Source organism: Pleurodeles waltl, chromosome 7, assembly GCF_031143425.1.
Source record: "Pleurodeles waltl isolate 20211129_DDA chromosome 7, aPleWal1.hap1.20221129, whole genome shotgun sequence".
In the NCBI taxonomy this organism is placed as follows: domain Eukaryota; kingdom Metazoa; phylum Chordata; class Amphibia; order Caudata; family Salamandridae; genus Pleurodeles; species Pleurodeles waltl.
In genome coordinates this window covers 984417019-984440947 of record NC_090446.1, presented here as the reverse complement: position 1 = coordinate 984440947, position 23929 = coordinate 984417019, and the positions used below count along the sequence as shown (strand labels likewise).

The window sequence follows — 23929 nt, the reverse complement described above, 5'->3', positions numbered from 1 at the left end:
TATGCTTTGTAAACTCTGTGTCTATTTTGCATTACATATCTTAAAGTGAAAATATCTTAGAACAAGCATTAACTGACATTTTGAAATATTCCTAGGGAGAGAGACTATTCATTTAATTCCTCGGGTCACAGAACATGTGCCCACGTAGACTATCTCTTCCTATCAAGGAACCTATTGGGTCGACTACTTAAGGCCCACATGGTGGTGGTGGGGTACGTTTTCAATTTTCAATTTTGCTCACAATTAATGGGAGGTAAATAGGCCACAATCTGGACTGGGTACTTGGAAGATGCACGTGCACCTTTTCACGGACCCAATGCATAGGAAGGCAGTTAGGCAAGGTATACAAAATTACAAGGCCTAAAATGACCACCAGGGCACCTATATACATACACATTGGGATGCATTTCAAGCTACAATATGGTGTATAGCTGTAGTGGTTTCAAGTAGAACCCATCAAGATGACTTCCTAGTAGAAATGAAATTACTAATTCAATTAAGAGAATTAGAAAAGAAACACAAATTATCTCCCTCACTCACATTGGCTAAAGATGTAACTGTGATTTAAGGGTGAAAAAGTTTAATTTCTATGTTTCACGCAGTTCGCAAGGCCAGCTCTAAATACTCCAGACATAGCTTGTGCATGTCATATTAAAAAAGTATTTTAGTAGAGGGATAATGAAACAGACAAACATCTGGCTATGAGACTTACAGGACAAAAGGCGAAATCCCATGTACCAGCAAATAAGGCAGCAGACGGCAATCCCACAAACAATGAATCAGTAAAGAGAGATATCTTTACAAAATTCTACCTGCCATGATACTCATCTGAATTGACAAATACAAATTAAATTATTATTTTTCAGGATTAAGCCCTAGATGCAAAAAACTCCCAGCAGTGGAAGGTTGAGCTGGATACATCCATACAAGCTCCAGAGATATTAGCAGCTATAATGGCCGTGAAGCCGAGTAAGCCTCCTGGGACAGATGGCATACCAGTAGCTTTCTATAGAGCATATCTACAGCTTGGCCTTATGATAACCCTTATTAATTCATTTAATGCCACACCTGAAATCGTATCATATATGCGAGGCAGAGGTCACTCTTATCCAAAAGGAAAAGATACCACAGATCGTAAATCTTACCGTCCCATCGCTCTGCTAAATGCAGACATTTTTGATTTATTTTTTAAACAAAGGTGTTGACTAGCAGAATAAATAACATACTCTTGGCCTTGGTGGATCTGGACAATGTCAGCTTTCTGCAGGGAAAACAGGGACCGGGCACTGTCCGGAGGACCGCGTGTATGATAGAAAACAAAACAAAAAAAACGAAGGGTGTCCCAGCCGCCATGACCAAACTGGACACAAGCAAAAGCCATCTACATGGTATTCCACTTTGAAAGCACATATCGTATCTGACTCGGATAGCGAGTGAGGCATTATCTATCATGCCTATAGGAAATCGGTGGTATTAAAAAGAATATACTACCTCGTCATTTCTATTTCAGACATTGCCCACCGCCATTTCACAGTCACAGTTACAGTCCATGCAAAAAAACAATACTATCCTTTGTGTGAGCCCAAGGAAAAACTAGTACCACTAAAAAATACTTATGTAATCTTGTGAAAGAGTGGGGGTTAGCATAGCCAGCATCATTAAAAGTTTATTATTCAGATCACTTGTGAATTAGTGTTGAATGATGTCTTTGCTAGACACATTGGCTGAACATGTAACGAGCATCAACTGGAAGACCATGATTGGACACTCAGTGAATGCTTCAAAAATATAGCACCTGAAGGTTGTACCTTTCCAGAAATATCAGGAACAGCCCTTGAAATAAGGTAAAGGCTGGTGTGTCAGAGAAGGTCTTGCTACATTCCTGTCATTATTTGCCCTCCTACACTTAAAGCCTGTCTTTACGCCAGCCCTAGCTGGGAAAGTATTTGAGAGATGGAAGTTGGAGGAATGCCTTTTCTAAAAAGGACTATTTCTCTGGGGTAGTGATAAATCTTTCATATATACTCAAAATTAATTTAAAGTGACAGATTCCAGTATGCTCAGTTGCAGCATTGGGCACTTAAACCAAGTAACAAATTGCAGCCACAAGACAGCTGACCACATTTGAAAAGTTCCTGACCAAGTTTGAGTCCAGAAAAGGACTAGATTTTCTCTAAGCTACTCTTCGTAAAGGAGGAGAGCTCAAAAAGCAGAGGTATCCATTAAAAGGGATGCGGAATTGGGTAAAGAAATTCCAGACAAACAGTTGGGGAATAGATGGGATAATATGCCTAAATACTTCAGAGGTGTTTGCATAATAAGGAAAATTAATATAAAACCAGAAGCAGGTGTCCTTTAGCTCCCCCTAGGACCTACCTGTACATGATTTCCCGAACAAGCAAGGCCCATCGGACTTCCTCCTGTGCATGTGAGTCTAACGCCTCTCTTCTGGCTGCTTCTCCATTATTATTCTCTCACTCTTACTCCACTGTCTCTTCTGCTTGTCTTTTATAGTTTGCTGCTGCACTGTTTATTTACTTGCCTCTGTTTCGCCTGTTGGTTGCCCCTGACTTTGCTGTTTTCCTGCAGATCTGTTCCTCACTGTCATTTTGCAGTTTTCCTGCCTTGTTTGCCCATTTGTTTCACTTTCACTTTCACTCTTACTCTTGCTTCTCTGTTTTTTCTCAGCACTCTCACAACTCTTATATTTTTTTAAGTTGAAGTCTACCAGACAGCACACCTGTCTGGTTGCCAAGCCAAATGGGGACACGCTGAAAGCTTCCCTAGGAATACATTCCACTCATTGTTTTTTCACTGGCTTAGAGTTTTGTAACATACATTTGCTTACTTTCTATTTGCTGGCTTTATTTCTTTTAGGCTGCCCAGCATGTCATTTGTCCCTCCTGGGCAGCATAGGCTGTTTACCACCTCTCTGACTGGCTCCTTCATTTCTTCCACAAGTGCTTACTTTCTGTGAATTATTTTTTATTTTTCGTGAGGCACTACAGTACATGCGCTTTCAATTGTCTCACTTGTGTTCTTGTTCACTGCAATAAACATGCTGTATTTCTTTGAAAATGATTCCTGCCTCCTATCTTTCTGGCTGACTTATTCTCCTTGTGTCTGCCAGTACCAGTTCATCAATCTTGCATGCCTGTGAGGAACAATGTTCTGTCTATGAGCTTGCTTTTTTGTCAGTGCTCTTTATCAGTAGCATAACTTAAACAATCATCTCACTCAGTTTCATAACCATGCCATAGGTGCTGGAAGTAGGAGAGTGGGAGGGTGCTGAAGCAGCTCCAAAATAACCATGCTGGACTAAGTGTATAAGTAATAAATAGACCTTCACATTTTGTTTTTTCTCTAACTGCAGTGTAGGATTTTTGTGATAATCTTGCTAGGTACTCAGTGTTGAAAAGAAAGGCTGTCAGATGTTGTTTTATACTAGCACACTAAACACATTTGAATGCCATTATTTAATACATTCAAAACAAATCAGTACACTAGTTGATGCTGATTTCCATATGTTATTGCTTGTGTGCTGTATAGCTTTACACTTTACTCCACTCTACGCCATTCCAGTCTATCCCAATCCACTCTGCAACACTATTCTTCACCCTATGGCTCTCCACTCCGCTCAACGACAATCCACTCTACGACACTCCGCTCTGACACTGTACTCTATTCTGTGCCACTCCACACCACTTTACACCACTCCAATCTGCCATTCCACTCTCACTCCACACCACTTCATGCTACTCTATGCCGCTCCACTCTATGCAGCTCATAACACTTTATTCCACTCTACACTACTTCACTCTGACACTGTACGCGTTGCAGTCTGCTCCACCCTATGCCACTCCATGACACACTACACCACTCTGCCACTCTACTCTACGCCACTCTACACCAGTTATCTCTATGCCAATTCTCCAACACTCTACTTCACCCTACGATACTCAATGCTACTCTTCCCTCCTCCACTCCACTCTGCGACATTCCATTCCACAACACACTACTCCACTCTGTGCCACTGAACACAATATAACTCCATGACACTTTACTCCACTCCTCCCCCATGCTTCTCCATTTGCGAGACACTACCCAACTGTGTGGCACTCCACTCTATGCATATCCACTTTGGCACTCTACTCTATAACACTCCACGACACTACATAACCTTCCACTCTGACACTCTACTTCATTATGCAACACTCTACTCTTTGCCACTCCGCTGTATGAAACTCTACTCCACACCATGCCCCTCCAATGTACGCTACTGTACTTCACTCTCTGCCACTCCATTCTATGCCCCACTGCTCCACTCTGCGACACTCTGCTCCACTCCACTGTACAACAGTTCACACCATGCCCGGACACTCCACACCACTCTACGGCACACCTCTCTGCTCCACTTCACTTTATAAAATTCTACTCCATGCTACTCTACTCCACTTCACTGTACAACAGTCCACTCAATGCCACTCCATTCTACGAAACTCCACTCCACTATACAGCAGTCCACTTCACACTCTGACACCCTACATCACTCTACAACATGCCACTCTACTTCACAACATTCTACTCCACTACAAGCTACTCTGCTGTACTTCTCTCCACGCTACTCACTCCATTGTACAACAATCCACTCCACTCTACTGACACTCCACTCTGACATTCTAAGCACTCTATGCCACTCTACTCTACAACACTGTACGCTACTCTGCCCTGCTCCATTCCACGTCACTCTGACCCTCCACTTCACTCTAAACCACTCAACTCCAGCCTGTGCTACTCCACATTACATCACTCCATGACACTACTACACACCATACCTCTCTGCTCATGATACTCTACCCCACTCTGTGCCACTCCACTCATGTCCACTCTGACACTCCACTCTGTAACACTCCATGACTCTCTTCTCCATGCTACTCTGACACTACATTACCTTTCACTCTACACCATTCCACTCTGACACTCCACTCTTCACCACTCTACTGTACTCTACGCACTCAGTGCCACTGCACTCTATGCCCCTCTACTTCACTCTGACACTTAATTCCACTCCACTGTACAACAGTCCACTCCACACTCTGACACTGCACTCTGACATTCCATGCCACTCTACTCCACTTCACTTTATAACATTCTACTGCATGCTACTCTGCTCTACTCCACAACAGTCCACTTTACTCTATGCCACTCCACTGTACAACACTCCACTCTACAATAGTCCACTCCATACTCTTGGCACTCCACTTTGACACTCCATTCTGATACTGTACGACATGCCACTTCATCATTCTACTCCATGCAAGCCACTCTACTGTGCTCTGCTCTACTCCACACCACTCCACTGTACGACAGTTCACTCCAGTCTACAGCATTTCACTCTACAACATTCTAAGCACTGTGCCACCACTGCATGACACTACTCCATTCCAATATAAGACTATCTTCTCCACTTTATGCCACGCTGACTTGCCACTCTACTCGACTTCATTTTACAATATTTGACGCCACTCTACAACACTCCACTCCATTTTAAGTCACTCAACACTCTACTCCAGTGTACACCACTCCACTCTATGCCTCTTTACTCACAACACTCAACTCACAACACTCAACCCCTCTCTCAGTGCCACTCAACTCTACGCCACTCCACACATATCCACAGACACTCTATTCTTTAGCATGCCATGACACTCCAGTCTACACCGCTCCACTTTTCTCCATGATGCTCTACTCCACTCTCACACTACATAACCTTCCACTCTATGCCACTCTGCTCTATGACACCACACTCTGGTTTACGTCACTCCACTCTACGAAACAATCCTCCACTTTGTGCCCTGCCACTCTACGCCCCTCCACTCTATGCCCCTCCACTCTACAGCACTCCAATCTATGCCACTTCATTCCACTGCACAACAGTCCACTCCACTTTCCAATACTCCACTCTGACATTCTAACACTCTACGGCATGCTGCTCCATGACACTACTCTGACACACTACTCTATTCCAATCTGCAACTATCTACTCCACTCTATGCCACTCTACTCCACTCTATGCCACTCTACTCCACGCTACCCTACTCCAATCTACTTCACTCTATGCCACTCTAGGACACTCCACTCTGACACTCAAATTTGCAGCACTCTACTCCATTCCAGTCTACGGACTCTTCTCCACACCACGCCACTTTTACACCAGTGAACTCTGACACTCCATTCTGTGATACTATGCCACTCCACTCTATCCCATTCCACTCTGACACTCTACTCTCTCCACTCTTGTCACTCTACTCGATTCCACTCCAAACCACTTCACTCTGACACTCCAATCCATACCACTCTCATCCAGCTTATCTCAAACATCAGATCACATTCCACAAGCTCACTAGGCACCTTCGCTCTGCCGGACTCCTACTAGCACACATTTCATGCATATGCACAAGAGCTGGTAGTAAAGCCACTGACTTTTAACCATGCTGAACAGCAGACACGCTGATGTACACCTTAACTAAACCACAGTGGCAATGCTTATTTATCTTTTCTGCTCTTTTAATTTATTCTCCTGCCCCTTGCTCTCCATCCTGCTCACCGCACCCACTTAATGGTGGCCACAGTACAGATGCGCCGCTAACGGCTAGCCTGTCAGTACCTGAATTTTTGCCTGGAAGATCACACCGACCCAAACACAACTGTAGTACTCGAAGACCTGTAAAAGCCTGGTCGCGGGTGAAAGTACCCACACACTCCACCGAGCAGCCTCTGGACCCATTCTTCTCCACTTTCAGCAACATCTTGATTGACAAACTCACACTGATCACCTGGACTGACCACACCCTCATCAAATTCTCCATCCCAATCCTGCATCAACACAAACCTATCACCGTCAAACCAGCTCACCAGTACTGGAACAAAATCACAAGGGAAATCCTATCAACCACACTCAGTTTGTCAGCAGCCCGAATACTGTAGAAGTGGAGTGCAGCTGGAGAAAGAGTCAGAATAAAGTGGACAAGATCCCCTTCAAATCTGCCCTCAGATGCTACCACCAACAGATTTTGCACCACCAAATGCTCGCTCTCATGGACAGCATTGATGCCAACTGCAAAGAGATCTTTGCTATTGTGAAACATTTCATGGCCCCAGCGGCCACTGCCAACATAATCACCCCCTTGCAGGACTGCAACACCAAGCTCTCCCAGTTTTTCTGCAGCAAGATAATCAGCATATATAACAACTTCAGCCCCCAGCTGGAACCAACAGACCTTGCAGCATGACTCTCCTTCTCATACAAGGAAACCACATTGCCCATCACCATGAACAAAACTGCCTCCACCATGCAGTCCATCCATTCTTCAGCCTAGTCGGGCCCTAGCCCCTGCCTCATCTTTGCAAAAGAACTACAAGCCATCAGCTCAGCACTCATCCAAGTCATGAACACCTCTATCACAACAGCCGCCCACCCAGGTGCCTAGATACATGCCACACTACCCCCTCAGGCCCTCCCCCGCTCAAGAAGCCCTCTGTAGGCCGATGACATCCTTAAAATCCTGGACAGACGAGACGCTGCTGCCATCATCCTCTTGGACCTCTCTAAAGCATTTGACACTGTACCACACCAAGTCACCATCCAACGTCTACATGATATTAGAATCTAATTACAGGTACTCCAATGGATATACTCCTTCCTGACTGGAAGAACCCAATCAGTCAGCCTACACCTACTGCCCTAACACCTGCAACTTCATCTATGGAGTTCATCAATGATCATCTCTCAGCACAATTGTCTTCAACACACACATGATCCTGCTCGCAGGCATCATCCACACCCATGACATCAATGTTCTCTCATATGCTGACAAGACTCAGTTGATCCTCTCCCTTGCTACAAAATTCTCAACACCTGGACCGACTTTGCCACATGCATGACCAAATTTGCAGACTGGGTGACAACGAACTGACTAAAACTGAACATTTACAAGACAGTAGTCAGGATTTTCAGGAAGAACTCCTCACCATGGGATCCTTGTGCTGGCAGGTTGAACTCTGACCCATACCCACTACTCATACCAAGAACCTCAGGATTATCATCAACAGCTAACTCAACATGAGCACCCAAGTCAATGCCATCACAGCCTCCAGCTTGCACACACTGACGATGCTCATGACAATTTTCAAATGGCTCCTCATCTGCATCCACAAAACAGTCACCTATGCCTGCATCAGAACCGAGCTGGACTATGGGAACACCCTAATGCGGGTGTCAGCAAGCAACTCACCAGGCGACTCCAAATCATTCAGAATTCTGGAGCCAGGATTACACTCTACCTTTCACACACGCAAATATCACACCAGACCTCTACTGACTACACAAACTGTCCCAGACACACCTTCAGAGTTCTGCACAACATTGGCCTAGCTTATCTCAACTACAAAATCTCATTCCAAAAACCCACTTTCTCTCTGCCAGGCTCCTCCCCGCACACATTCCATGCATATGCACGAGAGCTGGCAGTCAGGCCTTCTCCTACATTGCCCCTGCAACAACTTCCCACTACACATCAGAGCCACAATGTTTCTTCTTGATTTCCACCAGGAATTGTAGATATGTCTTTTCAAATAGTCTTCTGCTCACCAGCCGTAGGCCAAGACAGACTTGCACTTGCTTTTAGCTCCAGGATACCCTACCGATTGATGGTGCGCTTTATAAATACACATAACATAACAAACAATTAAATCAGGATGAGATGGTACCTCTCACCACATATATTGTTTTGTTTTTACCCGGATAAATAAGATACATTTTGAAGTTTTGAAGATGTAATGTCCAGTTGGGAACAATGACACCTATATGGTGGTATAGGGCAACAATTCAGATACCTTGGAAGACGGTGCATACTTAAGGGAAACTATGGCCCTGAAAAGGTTCACGGATGATATCTAACACACTACCAACACGTCAGAAAAAATGTGAAGCCAGTTAGGGCATGATTGCGCCTCTTTGCCACCTATGCTAGACTATCCAACCAAGTTGAGATCCCTGGGACTCTTTGAGACAAGTATCTGACTAAAGGTGGATTGACTTTAATTGTACATGAAATCGGAGAGGTGGAAAACCCAATGAAGCTCATAAGTGCGGGTTGATGAACTCAAGATGTGGGAGTGGAAGTTTTTTGGGGAGCAGGGGATTTTGGTGGTATATGGACATTACAATTTAGCATCTCACAACTTATAACAACTAGCATAATAGTTTTCTGGTGTCAGCCTAAGAAGATAGCTATGGGTTGGCAATAACAGTGATTGGTTGATTTGTGAGGTCTCCCTTTTATATTAGCATTGTTGAATGTCTTACAAAAAAAAGGTCTTAAATCAGAATTTGAGGTAGATCAACCAGGACAGTTAAAGTAATGTACAGCAGAAAAACAGAAGGTCCTAGCACATTCTGGATCAGAGCAAATCCTTAGATTTTTATAGTGCCATCATGGTAAGGTGCTATGATAAGAATGTCATGGGACTTTATGGAACAGTTTTATTTTGTGGGGCTGAGATCGACTGCCCTCCACAAGTTTTGAACACTGTTTTGTCTTTACTGTTTGGAATAGCATTGGTTCTCAGTGGCAAGAGGTAGACAGAATGATGCAAAGTTATCAATAATATGTCAGTTATTTGCTCTTCTTTCTCAGCAACCATGCAAGCAAGGGAAGGCAGCTCACTAAGCTTAAGCTAAGGTGGCTGAAAATCTGCCAAAAAGTTGAGAGAAAAAGCTTTAAAATAATGCAATTAAAGTGAACTGAAATCTTCACTCACAAACAAATATTTTTGGTTGGTGGAGATGCTTTACCCCATGTGAAAGTTTCAGTGTCCATTTAAAAAGGACAGTTGTGATGAATTAGAGGTAACTGAAATTGTTTAAGAGGGATCAGAATTGGGGGTCGTGGAAATAGTGCAAGAGAAATCAATTACGATGCTAACTGGTTCCAGACTCAAGTTAGCATCTGGGACAAGTGGGTAGAACCTTGGCAGCTGAGGTCAGCCATTGAAGGTATGAAAGGAGTGTACCTCATAAATAACTGGCCATAGCATGGATCACCAGTGTCGGGAATCCATGAGGTCTGGAGCACCCACTGTACACACACCTGTGGTGGTTCCCACTGGAAACTGGTATCTCATTTTTAGGTCGAGCATAGCAGCACCCAAGCGCTGGTTTTCTGATGTGTTGGTATGTACCTGGACTTTTAACTAAGCCCACCACACGCCCATCACTATCACTTGCTCCTGGGCTTGCCTTTCAAAAATCCTTTCTTTTCGTTAGTAACTGCTTTACGTTTTTCCCTCCTTAGGCCAGTTTTGTTACAACCTCAGCCATTCACCCTGTTACATGGATAATTGCACTTTTGCCGATGACTTTGATTGTGAGCGAACTTATTTTTTCTTTTGTCTCTCTCCTTCGGGCTCACAGCTGCGCTTCAGATTGGCTCGCTTATGTCAATTGTTTTACTTTTTATTTTCCGTTTGTGTGGCAAGAAAAGTCCAGTTAGGAATTTACATCGCTAATAGTTCTAACTCGAGCAAACATGAGACCCATTGCATTGCAAATGCTTGTTTTATTTTTACAACTAGTCCTTACTGCACCATGAGGTTGCAATACATTTGGAAAGGCACGTCAAGGATGAATGGTTCAAACAGTTCATGAGTTAGGACTACCAGACGTACAAACAGGGTACAACTCCAGGGCATAGGTTAAAAGAGAGAAATACCTGTGACACTTTGACTGAACATTGGTTTTCAAACTCCCACAAGCTAAGGGGAAGTCGTAGGAAACCAGCTGACTCGCCATCAGGTGCAGTTCTTCAGTGGTTCCAGCACTTCCCATTCCCTTTCGAGGTGCTGGAAGCTCAGTTTAAGCACGGCCATGTGGTGGTAGACTCTTGTGGCTCCTAGATGCCCTTACTAGAAGCCAGGAGCTTGGGTTTAGGCAGAATCCGACAGCTGTTTGTTGATCTACCCTTAGGAGAGCGGAAGATCCCTCCTCTTCTCTCTAGCAGCACCACTCCAAAAAAGACAAAGTACCAAGTTTTCATCAGCACCTGGACCTGGTCTTAATTTGCTGGTGGGCAGGGAAAGAGCATTGTTCAAAGTGCTGTGACTGCTCAGACTTCTCACCCATCTAGGTGACTTGGGTTTTTCCAAACGTGGAGACAATTGCAAAGTTCCTGTCGTGGAAGGTGGATTATTATGCACTTCCTAGGGGTACAGGCAGGAAACCAAGGCCCATCAAAGGTAGTGCGATGCTCACATGATCACAATTCACACCTCTTGTCGACAAGGACTCGTTACAACTTCCTGGACATTTCTACAAAGGAGGGGAGAAGCAGGTGGCAAATGGTCAAATGAATGTGGATTTCTCGAGAGCCAGTTCAGCCTGATGAGTGGTTAACCTTTACCTTGCCTGTTATGTTACGAACCATTGTGTAACAGCTTTCTAAGGTACCCCAAGATATGGAGTGAGTGGGGCGATAAAACATCCCCTCTGAATTTCATTGTAAAGTTGGACGGCGTGTGTGACATAGGTGGACTGTTTGGTCTTCCCTGATTTCCATGGGTGAAATGAGTTTGCTTAGCATAATGAACTCGACCGTAGAACTACAGTAAGATAAAAGAGAGCCAATTACTGTAGCTTTTTTCCAACGCCCGGATTTCGGAGGAAATCCACCGATCAACTTTGGGAAACTGGATACGAGAGTGGAAAAAACGTACCTACCACATTCATTTTTCCCGAAGGCTAGGCTGGCGTCGTGCTCGGTGTCAGACAAGGCCTTTGTATCTTCAGTCCCCGATCACCGACATGACATTGAAGCACTCTGCATCTCATGGCCTCGATGTTTGGCAGTGCTGTCAAGGACTTGTCTTCCCTGCCTTCTGCATTCCACTGCCTCGTTCCCTGGCAGGGCTTTTAAGGCTTCTTGCATCCTCAGCATGACCCTGAGTGACGTTTCAGGCCATGGACCAAGGGAGCACAGCTCAACATAATACTTAGTAGGCGCATTGGAGACGTGTCCCTCAAATAGATGTCATACGTACATTTTTAGCTCAAACATTAGTCAAGACGTTTTGATTCTTCTAAAAGTATATGTATAGTATACTAATTTTTATGGGCTTTCAGGTAGCCTTCTATATCCACTAGTCTGGTGTTGTCATTCACATTTTTGTTCCACCCACAACAGCATACAGCATTTCACAGTGGGTAAGCCCACTTCAACCATTGGTCACCTTCACTGTGAGTGTCTCCATTGTGCTCTTTCACAAATATCACATCCACACGAAGTAGTTCCCTGCAGTATCTGAGTCCACAGTGGCAAAGTGTGCCAAAAAATAAGTTTTGCTTTTAGCCAATGAAAATGTAAAATGGTCACATCAAGCTCTTGATGTGAGAAGACAGCCATGGTGCGGTTGTTCTACTGAATATCGACATAAGAAGAATATTGAGAACAGAATATTGAGGGTCAAAATGTTGAAAGGTATGTGCATATAGGGAAGCATAGGTTTGGTCTTCTTAACTCCACACTTGTGTACCATGAAGATACATGTGCTGCGTAGGTACACACACATATATATATATATATATATATATATATATATATATATATATGTGTACATAAGTAAATCTAGACTTACACCCTGTCTGTGTATTTAATTTTTCAACATTTTGTGCTCCATATTCTATCCCACCTACATTGTGGGTTCGATATTCAGGGTGAACCGCATGGTGTGGTGTCTAGCCGGGGTTTGTGTCACCTCTACCTCGGCTACAAGGTTATCCGGAGTTCTTTGGGTCCCACCTCTAACACTGTCTGCCCTGGTATTAATGTCCAGCTACAGGCGGTGAATGGTACACAGTCTTACATTAGGCAGGAGGTGGATGTGTTTTAGGCACTTGCACATACCTAACCGCTTCAGTGAGGTTGTCCAGCTGTGCTTCAAGTACTCACATTTTCTGCCTTTTTCATAGTGTCATTGTGGGATTTCGCTTGTGGGTCTTAACTCCTTGGATGTCTTTTTTTTTTATTTTTTATTTTTAACTATGCCTAGGTCACACTGATCTGGGTTTACACAGATTGTTTACTTTTTCTTTTGGAGCAATGGCATAAGAAATAGATCTACCGCACTGTGCAGTTGAAGGACATAGTCAGTTAAACTACTGCTGTCTTCTATCACTGGCCATATGCTCATTAATAAACTCATCTGGTTTTGTACCTGTCATGCAGCTCTGTGTACTTGAACGTCACAGGTATTGATTTGAGGCGAGTAAATTGAGTATTTCATTCTTAGGTGGTTGATTAAATTAGCATCTTTGAAACAGTCAGGTTGTGATGTATTATATACATAGTCACTAGCAATGGCTTACCACTGCTTTGTTTTTAGAGGCCTCGTCACCTCAATACTTAATGCTCTAAAAACTGAAAATGTCCTTAACACCTCTGTGTTGTTCCTTTCTATCACATCCCTTCCGCAGCTCACTCTCCCCTCTTTCTTATTCTCTACCCTGTCCCATGAGGATATTTTTCATTTGGTTTGGCCCTCTGAAAGGGTGTAGGGCTAAAGCAAAGCAGCATGACCAGTGACTGAGTTCACCTTTCAGAGCAATTTGGCAACTGTGAAATTTCTAGGTTTCCCTCTAGACCATTTGCCACTTGTTACCAACGTCCTATTTCCCTCATTTTGAAGGATTTGAGTGACAGGGTATCCTTGATACGTTCCTGTCAGAGTGTGGAACCGTGGGTGTTAAAAATAATTGTGCATGTTTATTTAGTAGCAGGAAACGTCCCTGCCGCAGGGATCTTCAGGAATCCACCTGGATGAGATGGAGTTTTGAAGAGTGGAAGACTGTTCTGCGGGCTGACTATTATAACTCCCCACTTTTCTCTATGCAGATGGTTGGCGTACCTCCTCCTTTTTATTGTGGACCTCCTCATCTGCCTCATTGCCTGTCTCGCATTGGGCAAGCGCTCAAGGTGCCTCCTGATCACGTAAGTTCCAAGGTACAAGTATAGGAGGTCTGCGCTCCTGTGTTCAACATGTTTCACTAGTGTCCACTTCCATATAAAGGTTCTAGTTTTGTGCATGGTTTCGTGAATGCTCGAATGTTTTGTGTGTGTTGAAAGAGTAGGTCCGTTTTGGTTGCATGCCATACTTGTATATTACTTTGGCCGTCTTTTGCCTGATTCAAAGCTCTATGGGGAAGAGAAAGTGGGAATGCAGACAAGATACAGTAGGAGGAAACAAAAATGAAGGAAGGAGGACTGAAAGGAGAAGGAATTGGGAAGCATGGTTTTATTATTGTTGTAGTTTGTATAGCGCTTGCAACACCCAAAGTCTGCATCAGAGGGCTAAGAGGGAACATAATGGAGAAGAGTACTTGGTAAATCGAACAGTTTCCTTTTCTCAGTTACTTTAGATGTTTTTAGATGTTGATTTATTGAAATAGCTTTTCTAGAATATACAAAACGTTGTTTGCAAATGTTGATTTATTGAAATAGATTTTCTAGAATATACAATTTCCTTTTTTGATGTCTTGCTTTCTAAAGATACTGGCCACTTACTGTATGGTGTATGATTGCACCTCGCCTGCCTTGGTGACTGTGGGGAAAAGGCAAGTGAAGCTGACCTGTTTAATGCCCTCAAACAAAACCAAGCCAGACGTAGCCGGAAATATCCTACACAGTGGCTGCCCTGGTCCTGTCAACCATCCCTTCATCTCCCTGTGCAGCCCTGTTAACACGGTCCCCTCAAAACTGCAACCCTTAGCTAGATGTAGCTCAATACTTAGACAAGGGCTGGTCTCCTTCCAACACCCACCTAAAGCCATCACTCCCAACCATGTCATCCTGATCAAAGCACTTACTGTTCAGGAGAACCATTTGACACATTCCAGCACTTCAACCATCCTTAACCTGCCAGATCGCCCTAGCTTGAAGCACCTTCTGTGCACCCATGACTTCTTTCCTGGCTACAGCTACCACTTAGTTGGCCCCACATAGTTGTTCGAACAGACATGGTTTGGAGACCACTTAATTGCCATTCTAGATAACATTTGCCATCGGAGTCATAAAAGCACAGTGACCTGAAGTACTTCAGCACCCCAAGAGAACCTATTTATCATTCGAGTGTGTAACCTACCACTGCTCTGTAACCCCTACCAGCTCTTATTGCAACTGTGGTTTAACATGCCCTCCACTCTGCTTGCGACCCCGGTTTCCTCAAGGATATTTCTGAATTAGCATTCCAGCAACAGAACAAACTAGTAATTTCAAGTTCGTGTAACAAACGTAAGAGTGAATTAGCCAGGCTCAAAATCTGTGTCAGACCGATTCATGAATATGCCGGCTGTTTGCTTCCTACAGGTGGTGAGTGATCCAGCACATATGGCCAGTCACACGCTCAACCATCTTATGTTCATAAATAACCGTGAAACATCAGACTTAGCAAATCAAACACAGATCTGGTTGGATAGCCCTTTATCTCCATCAACCGAATTATATGCTGTCCCTTCCAAGAACTTCAGAAATGTTGCTATAGAGGACTTTAACTTGAAACAATTAATGGTGCTGTGAAGACCAAGCAACCTGAATCAAGAAACCCCAGTACCATGTTGAGCGTCCTGTAATGCAACATAATATATGGGATTCTGCAATCCCTGTCTAAAATCAAAAACCCAATTTCTTTACAATAGGCGACATATGCAGCCACTCCACTGTAATAACTTATTAAAACACTGCCTGTCGTATATAAAGATAGTGCAAGTGACCTCAGTGTTCTATTACTTTATAAAATAACTTTGACTTCGGTCTCGACTCTCTTATGTTCCAACTACCAGTCAGAAAGCTTTATGACCTGTAGATGAGATCCCCCCCCCCCCCCCCCAATGTAGGCAATGCTATGATAGCCTGTTACGGTGCATTAGACTGTCTATGTGGTCTTATGAGACCTAAGGGGATGTTTTGCACAATATCCGAAAATGGAACTATTTATATTTGTCTTTCTTTTCAACACATTTCAGTAAACGCAGAACGGGTGATGTAACGCTCTTGTGTGTTGTTTCTTTCGGCTGCGGGTTCCTCAGGTTATTTCCAGTATGGAAGCAGAGTGCTTGGGTGAAATTGTATCCAGTCTGGCACTGAATATTCGAAACTCCTACTTTTAGGGAGACCGCTCTTCCACTTGTCCTCTTCTGTTTCAATAGCAAAATAAGGCTTCATTGGTTGTGCCGAGTAGGTACATCCTTGAGTTGGATGTACACCTTATTGTGATTGGAGCACGACTGGAGAACCTTTGCTATGTTTTTATGAAGGTTCTTAGTATAAAATGGTAGACACCCCACCGGACCATGTAGTACGGTTCCCCGTTGTAACCCAAGTTAAGTAGGTGATAGTTAACCGAGCTGACTCGGGTTAATAATGTCCCATCTAGACCTTTCCAGAGTATCTAATGCCCTCAAAAGAATAGATAAGAGTGGCTGCGTCTATTCTCACACTTTGCCGTGCCCAGCAGGTTACCCCGCATTTGAAGCACGCCTTGGAACTCCATGTCTGTAATTCAATACCTCCCATATAAGTCATACAGCCTCTAACACCCTGTCCTACCAAGCATTTGGAAAAGGGTGCCCAGGAGCCCCGCGCAGATTCCAGCGCGTCATAGCCTTGTCAGAGGTCTAGACAGCCATGGTGTTAAAGCCTGGGTGTTTGTAAAAATGCACGAGCGGTGGAACCCGCAAACACGTCAGACCTGCCACCGCCTCTGAACATAAGAACACACAGGGAGAGGAGGAACTCGCCTTGTGTGTCTTCAGATTAGAACTATTTAGAAGATGGAAACCCCCCCACCCCCTCCTCCAAATCACCGGAAATATATTTCATAATTTACGCGGCCTCGCGCCCATTAGTGGACATGGATTTTCTGTCAGGCAGTGGCGCGAGTGGGGAGGGGGCAGTGGAAGGGCAGGGAGGAAGCAGTCTGACTAATTGCCAAGCCGAGTAAGAGAATGGGATGGTTGTGAAATCGATAAATATTTCAGCAGCACGTCGGCGGTGGGGAGTGCGGCCCTCCAGAAGAGTAGGGTGGAGCTGTCACTAGTTATGTTAATGGCTCCCGCCCATCCCCCATGCCGTGTTCCCATGTGAACTCCAGTGTCCAGATGGGCTGCTGGTTGAGCGCAGCTCTGTGATGCTGAGGATAAAGATCAAAACAACCGGAAAAGGTCTCTTCTGTTCAGATTTTTTAAGGTTTTTCTCTTTAACTGTAGCTAGAGAGGGCTGAAGGAAGGTGGAGGGAGGTGGAACTATCATTGGCCGATTCTTGTTTTCTTCTTACAGTGCCCCCAAGCTCTTCAGATCGGACTTCAGTGAGCCCCTGTAAGTGGCAAGGGTATTTGTGGTGATAATGTAGGTATGGACAGTGGCTCCCTTACCCACTACGTGGGTAGTAAAAGACATACATAATTGGGATGCAGTGGGCCTCTTAGGCTTCCGGCTCCCAGTGCCACTGCACCTGCTGCACCAATGATAGTACAGCCTTGAACCCTTGCAAGCGGGTTGTTTTGTGCGCCACTGCCCTTAATCCAGCACTGTAGTGACAATGTTCTCTGTAGTTACTGATGTTTGTATGTCAGTCTCCTTTGAAGTGTATGAGTGAGTCAGTCTGACGATGAGGGATGAGTGAACCCCCATACCAGTGGGGCAGCGATGGACAGTGACGGAAGAGGAGGGGCAACGTAGAATGAGTTAAACTCTGTTGGAGTGTATGAAGCAGCGATGGAGGTGAGCGGAAATCCCTTGTAACGTTCATCACTAATGAGTAGGCTAAAGGGAAATCTTATTTGATGTGCAAGAAGCCAACACAGTGTCTATTGTAGAGATGTTTTTGAAGTGGATGTAGAGTTGGATGAGAAATGAGTGAGTTTTCTCTGCGGTGTATAAAGCCAGTGATGTGGGAATTAGCTGGCATTTATTTAAGGATATGAGGCCAGTGAACAAGTGAGCATGGGTCCAGTCATGTCTGTGGCACATTTTATGTGGAAGTCTGAGGTCCTGAATTTAAGTGAGGGCCTGGGTTATCCAACAGGATAATGTTAATTTGCAACAGTCTTCACGATCTCTTCAGCTAAGCACATAGCTCTCTTTTTTCCGCTGCTTCAGTCGTGGGGTTTGTGAAAGAAGGCAAGCCTTTGATATCTGCTGTTTATGGCAGTACTCTGCTTTGTCCACACTGCTGTTAGGTTTTCTGGTCCCATGGGTCCCTGAGACCTGGGAAGGTCGCAGTTACGGTAGGAACATCTGAGGAGCAAAATCGTCCCATTGGTTCTTGATGGCAGGGTCCTTATTTGATGACTCCGAGACATTTGGCTTTTTTGTGAGGTGACTGTCGAAAGGAAAATGTGTAATCTTACTGAATTTTTTTATGGTTGTAATGAGAATTTCTACAGTGCCAATTCCCCTCCATAGCACACTTGTGGTTTGTATTACAGGTACTTCTTAGGCTGTAGCTTTATCCTTTATGGACACATTTTGTTTTTTTCTGTTATAAATGGCCCCACTAGCCTTTCCAGTTTCATAGGATGAGTTGGGGGCCCGAGTGGACTTTAGTTGCTGGTAATTGTGCAACTCTGTCAGTGAACTGGGGTGCCTGGTTAAAGGCACTGGTGCTAAATCGATGAATCTCAACGCTGCTGGCGCTTGTCAAAAATATGCTTGCAGCCCACTGCAGAGGAAAAGGAAAATAAAGTGCACCCACTTATAAATAGTAATAATATTTTGTGCACACACCAGGTAGCTTCTGTTAGTACAGAATTAAGTATATAATTATTGTACAGAATACACAAACATTTTGTGAAAAAAGAAGGTAATGGTTCACATGCGAGCCAACAGATACCAAACCAGCAATGATAGCTGTGCATTCCTCACTTTTTGAATATTCCCCAGGCATCAAATTGTACCTGTAACATTAGAGCGGTACCACTGCGCGCTCTAAGGTGGCACCTTACGGCTCAGCACTGAAGATATTCTGCTCCAAAAATGATGTGCGTCATCGTAGTTGTTGCCACTCCCATGTGTTGATATCAGTCCTTTCTTTCCACACCCCCTGAGACAGATCTGGAGCATACTGTTAAGTCGACCCTAAAACTACCACTTTAAAGCCCTGTAGGTATTATCCCAAATAAATGTCTGTGACAGATACCCATTAGGTGTGCCTGCTTTGCCCATGGTTGAGCTACGACTTCTATCCTGCGGAGACTGTGCATCAATGAACTCAAATGCCATCAGGGAACATGAGGCGAAACTCATCAAGTGCAAGAAGACTCCACGAAGGGGTCATTCCAAGCCCTGTTCTGCATCCAAACTTCGGTCTTAGTACTGTACCCCAGCATCATCAGAATCGCTCCAAAGGTCAGTCTTTGTCACCTCCAAGCCTTCAAGTAAGCATAAAAATCACAAGTCGTTGAAGTGGGATTTTGTTTCCTTGTGGCACTCATTTGCTTGAACAGGCGTGGGACGTCTCCAAACTTCTTGATCTAGCTCCTGGAGTCGATTCTACATCTGGTTCAGGTACAACCTGACTTTTGAGGGGCCTTCAGCCATGCTGCATCACATCAAATAGTTCTGTACAGCAACGCTCCGACTCTTTGGATCCTTGACTCCTGCTGGTGTGCCTTCGAGCACCAAAGAGCCAAGAAACCTTCCTCTTTGGATACCTCCAGTGAGTATGCACTCAGCGCCAGACGGATCCTGTACACTTAACTTTCCTCCGGCTCTTGTTCCAACTTCTACAACCTCTTGCACTACAACCTAGGCTGGCCCCAGACACAGACTCTGAAGCCAACTTTACATTTGGTTCCGATTAGCCTTTCCAATACAGGCTCAATGACGATCAGACATCAGCTAGTGTTGCTCCAGAATCTGCCTGAGGCGCTGCTTTCCTGCTTGGCTTTCAGCACCCTAGACATCATTCTCTCCATTCCTACTCTGGGACTTACTCTTTAATGATTATGAATTGAGGCATGAGTTCGCTCAGACCTACCAAGATTCCCTTTGGTATGAGGACTTACAGGAGGCTAATGGCCTCAATACTTCCCCGAAGACAGGTCTTTTCCCTCCCCATGGGCCAGCCACAGAGGAATCGGTCTCCTATGCCATGGTAATGCATTGGGTGGCCGAAGTACTAGACCTCCATCTCCCCACCATGATGTCTTGATGGAAGTCCTCAAACTTGGGAAAATGTCTTACAAACCTCTACTTATGTTTAACAATGCACTGATGGATACATTATTGGATGCATGGGCCAAATATTATTCTGGCCTTCTAGTTAATAGCCAAATTACCAGATGCCAATGTCCTGCTCCTGATGACCTGGCTTTGGCATGTCTTTCACAGCACTCCTTGCCAGAAGCCCTACTGGTGCAAGCTCCCACCTGCTGCTCTAATCACAACACATTTCCCTCCACTCTCTCAGATAGGGAATCTAAGTGAGTGGAAACATTCAGCAGACCTATCTTGCCTTCTGCCAGCTTGTTTTTCCGATCTGTTAATGCCAGCTGTTTGCTCAGATGCTGTGTACACCCACTTTGAGATTTGGTGGCGCAAGTCCTCCTTGGTGTGCCCGAAGCCCTTTGTTGTGGCACTCTCAGGATTCAAGATGGTTGTGATGCTGCGAGGTTCATGATTCATTGTAGCGTGGGCACCACAGATTCCAAAGGGAGGGCCATAGGCACCAGTTTTGCCATTAGCCACCATGCATGGCTCCAGTTGACTGGGTTCTCAAGCAACGCCCAGTCCTCCTTGATAGACATGCTCTTTAAAGAGACTTGGCTGCTCAAGGAGAAAGCTGATTTCGCTTTCAAGTACTTTTAAGAGAGCAGGGCTACTGCTCGCTCTCTCGGCCTTTCAGTCCTGTCTCACCAACTGCAACAGTCCAATGTTCCTTTTCCAGCTTTGGCAGAGGCGTCTTTACTGCCAACTGATCCAGCCTTCGCAAGGAACTCAGCAGTTACGGAGTGCAGGCCATGGTGCCAACTGTCCCCGTGGCCAAGGTCAGCACGTCGTCCAGCTTACTGCCTCCCCATGGCCCTACTTGCCAAACCTCTTTAGTGTGCCATTACAGGGATACAGCCACCCAATCGGAAGCAGAATCCACCAATTCTTTCTGGGATAGCAAGCAATCGCATCGGGCAGGTGGGTCCTACCGATTGTTTGCAAGGGTGTTTGGAAGGGTTACGCCTGACCCATTCTGTCTTCTCCACTGTACCTTCCAGTGTGCTCTCAGCAACTGACGGAGTACCGCCTCTCCATTTTCCATCAGGAAGTGCAAGCCCTTTTGGCCAAAGGGGCTTTGAGAGGATAGCAGTGCCAGAGGTAGGACGCTATTGTAATTCCAACTACTTTCTGGTGCCCAAGAACAACATGGGTCTTTGGCCTAATCTAAATCTGCACTATCTCAGTGCCTTTCTCCAGAAGTTCAAAGTGCTCACCCTAGCCCTGGTCTTGTCTGCCCCTGATTCTAGGACACCTATTTCCATATTCCCATCCTGACAGTTCATTGGTGCTACCTGCGGTTTGTGGGGTGGGAAAGAAGTATTTTCAGTTCACTGTGCTCCCCTCTGTTCTCACCAGTGCCCCTCTCGTGTTCATGAAAGCGATCGCGATGGAGTTAGCATACCTCCCGAGGTCTGGAGTGCCAGTCTTCCCCCTACCTCCATGACTCGCTTTTGAAGACAGGAACACCCCAGGTAGTCGTCATCCACCCAAGACTACAGTGAACCTCCTGTTATCTTTGGGGCTAACAATCAATGTTCTGAAGTCACATCTGACTCCTCAATCCCATCCAGCTTCAGTCCTGGATTTCAGTGAAGTCGGGTCTGTTCTTTGGCAAAGTCCTGGCTCCACATCAGCCTTCTGGAGCTGTGGGCCAACCACTTGGTGTTGAAAGTCTTCTAGCCATCAATCAAGGGAAGACTGGGACAGGTGCTCACTGACCATCACTGTAATGGCAAAGCAAGAAACAAGGTGGTTTGGGGTCACAGACCCTGTGCCAGGAGACTGTGCACCTCAGGAAATGCTGGAACATCAAGGAATTGTCTTGGTGGTGAACCATCTGATGGGATCATTGTCAGGGCGACTAGCTCAGCCATTGATGCATAGCTGATTTTGAATGGCAGATACACCCAGAGGTGGCTCAACGTATCTTCTGCAAATGGGCAGAACCTTGGCTCAGTGTGTTCACCACTGATGTGAACAAGCAGTGTGAGCAGTTCTATATTGGACTTTCCAAGGCTCTCACTCAGAGACTCATTTCACCTCATGTGGAATTTTGGGCTTTTGTCAGCCTTTCTGCCAATAGCACTCTTGCAACAACTTCTCAAGTAAATCAGGACAAACCAGTCCAAGCCATTATAGTGGCATAGAATTTGGCACAGAGAGTATGGTAACCAGAAGTCCTTAGCTTGAGCATGTGTCCTCTGATCAGACTGCCGCTCGCAGAGGACCCGCATTTGCGGCAGGGCTGGGTTCTGCACCCGGGCCTTTGCAGTCTCCTCCTTCATGCCTGGAGATTGAGCTGCAACTCCTGGCCACCTCTGACCTTCCTCCGGAGGTAGTTGATGTCATCTGTGCAGCAAGACATTCCTCCACAAAAACTGTAGATGTCTATCATAGGGGAAAAATACTCGCTTCTTGAGGCACATGCCTGATTGGCCCTCTTCCAGGCCAAGTTATCTGACATTCTGTTATTTGTTCTGTTTCTTGCCCAGCAAGGCTTTGCTTTGAACAGAGATAAGGGTTGTCTTTCGGTCCTTTTGACCTTCCTACTGTTGCCAGATTAGCCGGTAATGTTTGTCATCGCTAGTGATGCGATTTTTGAAGGGGCTGCAACACGTTTCACCTTTCGCATTTTGTCAAGCCCCTTTTGGACCTTAATCCGGTCCTGACCTATCTGATGTACACTCCATGTGATGTTACTTCAAAGCTGTGGTTTACAGCTCCTTACTGTCAAGGCTGTGTTCCTCATTGCCATCACCGCAGCATGTTGTGTGAGTGAACTTCAAGCTCTTTGTGTCAATCTGCCATACACTTTCTTCTTCCCAATCTTAGAGAGGAAATGAAATGTGAAGAAGTTGCATCACAGAAATTAACAGGGAGTGTTACAGAGTTAAATGTGGTGGAAGAACAGTGTAGGGCTAATTTCTGAAATGATGCAAGACAGGTGAAGAGTTCACTGGAAAGCAGAGTGCATGATCAGGAAGGTGTTAAAGCAAAACCTGTGTTTGCAAGCTTGGAGGTATTTGTGGTCACAGCACACAAGCACATGTTCTTTGTTCTTGGTAAATTGAAAACATGACTGAAAGAATGTGAGCAAGAGGTAGGGTTAGCTAAGTACACACAGAATCTGATAAGTGTTGGGAACATAGCAATAAAACACACGCAAACATATGTATATGAAAGAACCAAATACATGGTTTGTTAAGCATTGTTAGAAATATAACGAAGAATGTGAAGGGTAAAGGTTAGGAGTTTGAGGACACACATGATGTGATCTTTTTGTAACAAATATGTACTTGTAGAATAACCTATTATGTGACCTTTTATAAAAAAAACATTGTTCATGTAACAATATAAGAGGCTGTCTGTGAACAATATAAGGGGCAGTTTGTGAACAGCCATTTGAACCAGCCAGATGTTTACCTGTGTGGAGATTGTTGCTATCCCTGCAGCAACAGTAAACCTGCTTTTGCCTGGCCAATAGGAGTCCCATTTTTATTTATTTCAGTTTCTCTACAACACCAAACAAACTGGTTCTGCGGACATGGGCATCCTTCCTGTTCAAAGTTGTCATGCTGTTTCACGTCTGTCACACCATCACCCTGCTGGCT

General features: G+C 44.9%; 1 protein-coding gene across 1 annotated transcript in view; it reads left to right on the top strand.

Annotated features, from left to right (window-relative positions):
• The window catches only part of TTYH2 (tweety family member 2), a 274070-nt gene that overhangs the window by 155102 nt on the left and 95039 nt on the right, over positions 1-23929 (top strand). The window contains exon 5 of the mRNA XM_069199802.1: positions 13947-14042. Coding sequence (XP_069055903.1) covers positions 13947-14042 — 96 coding nt within the window. The remainder of the gene's footprint in view (positions 1-13946; positions 14043-23929) is intronic.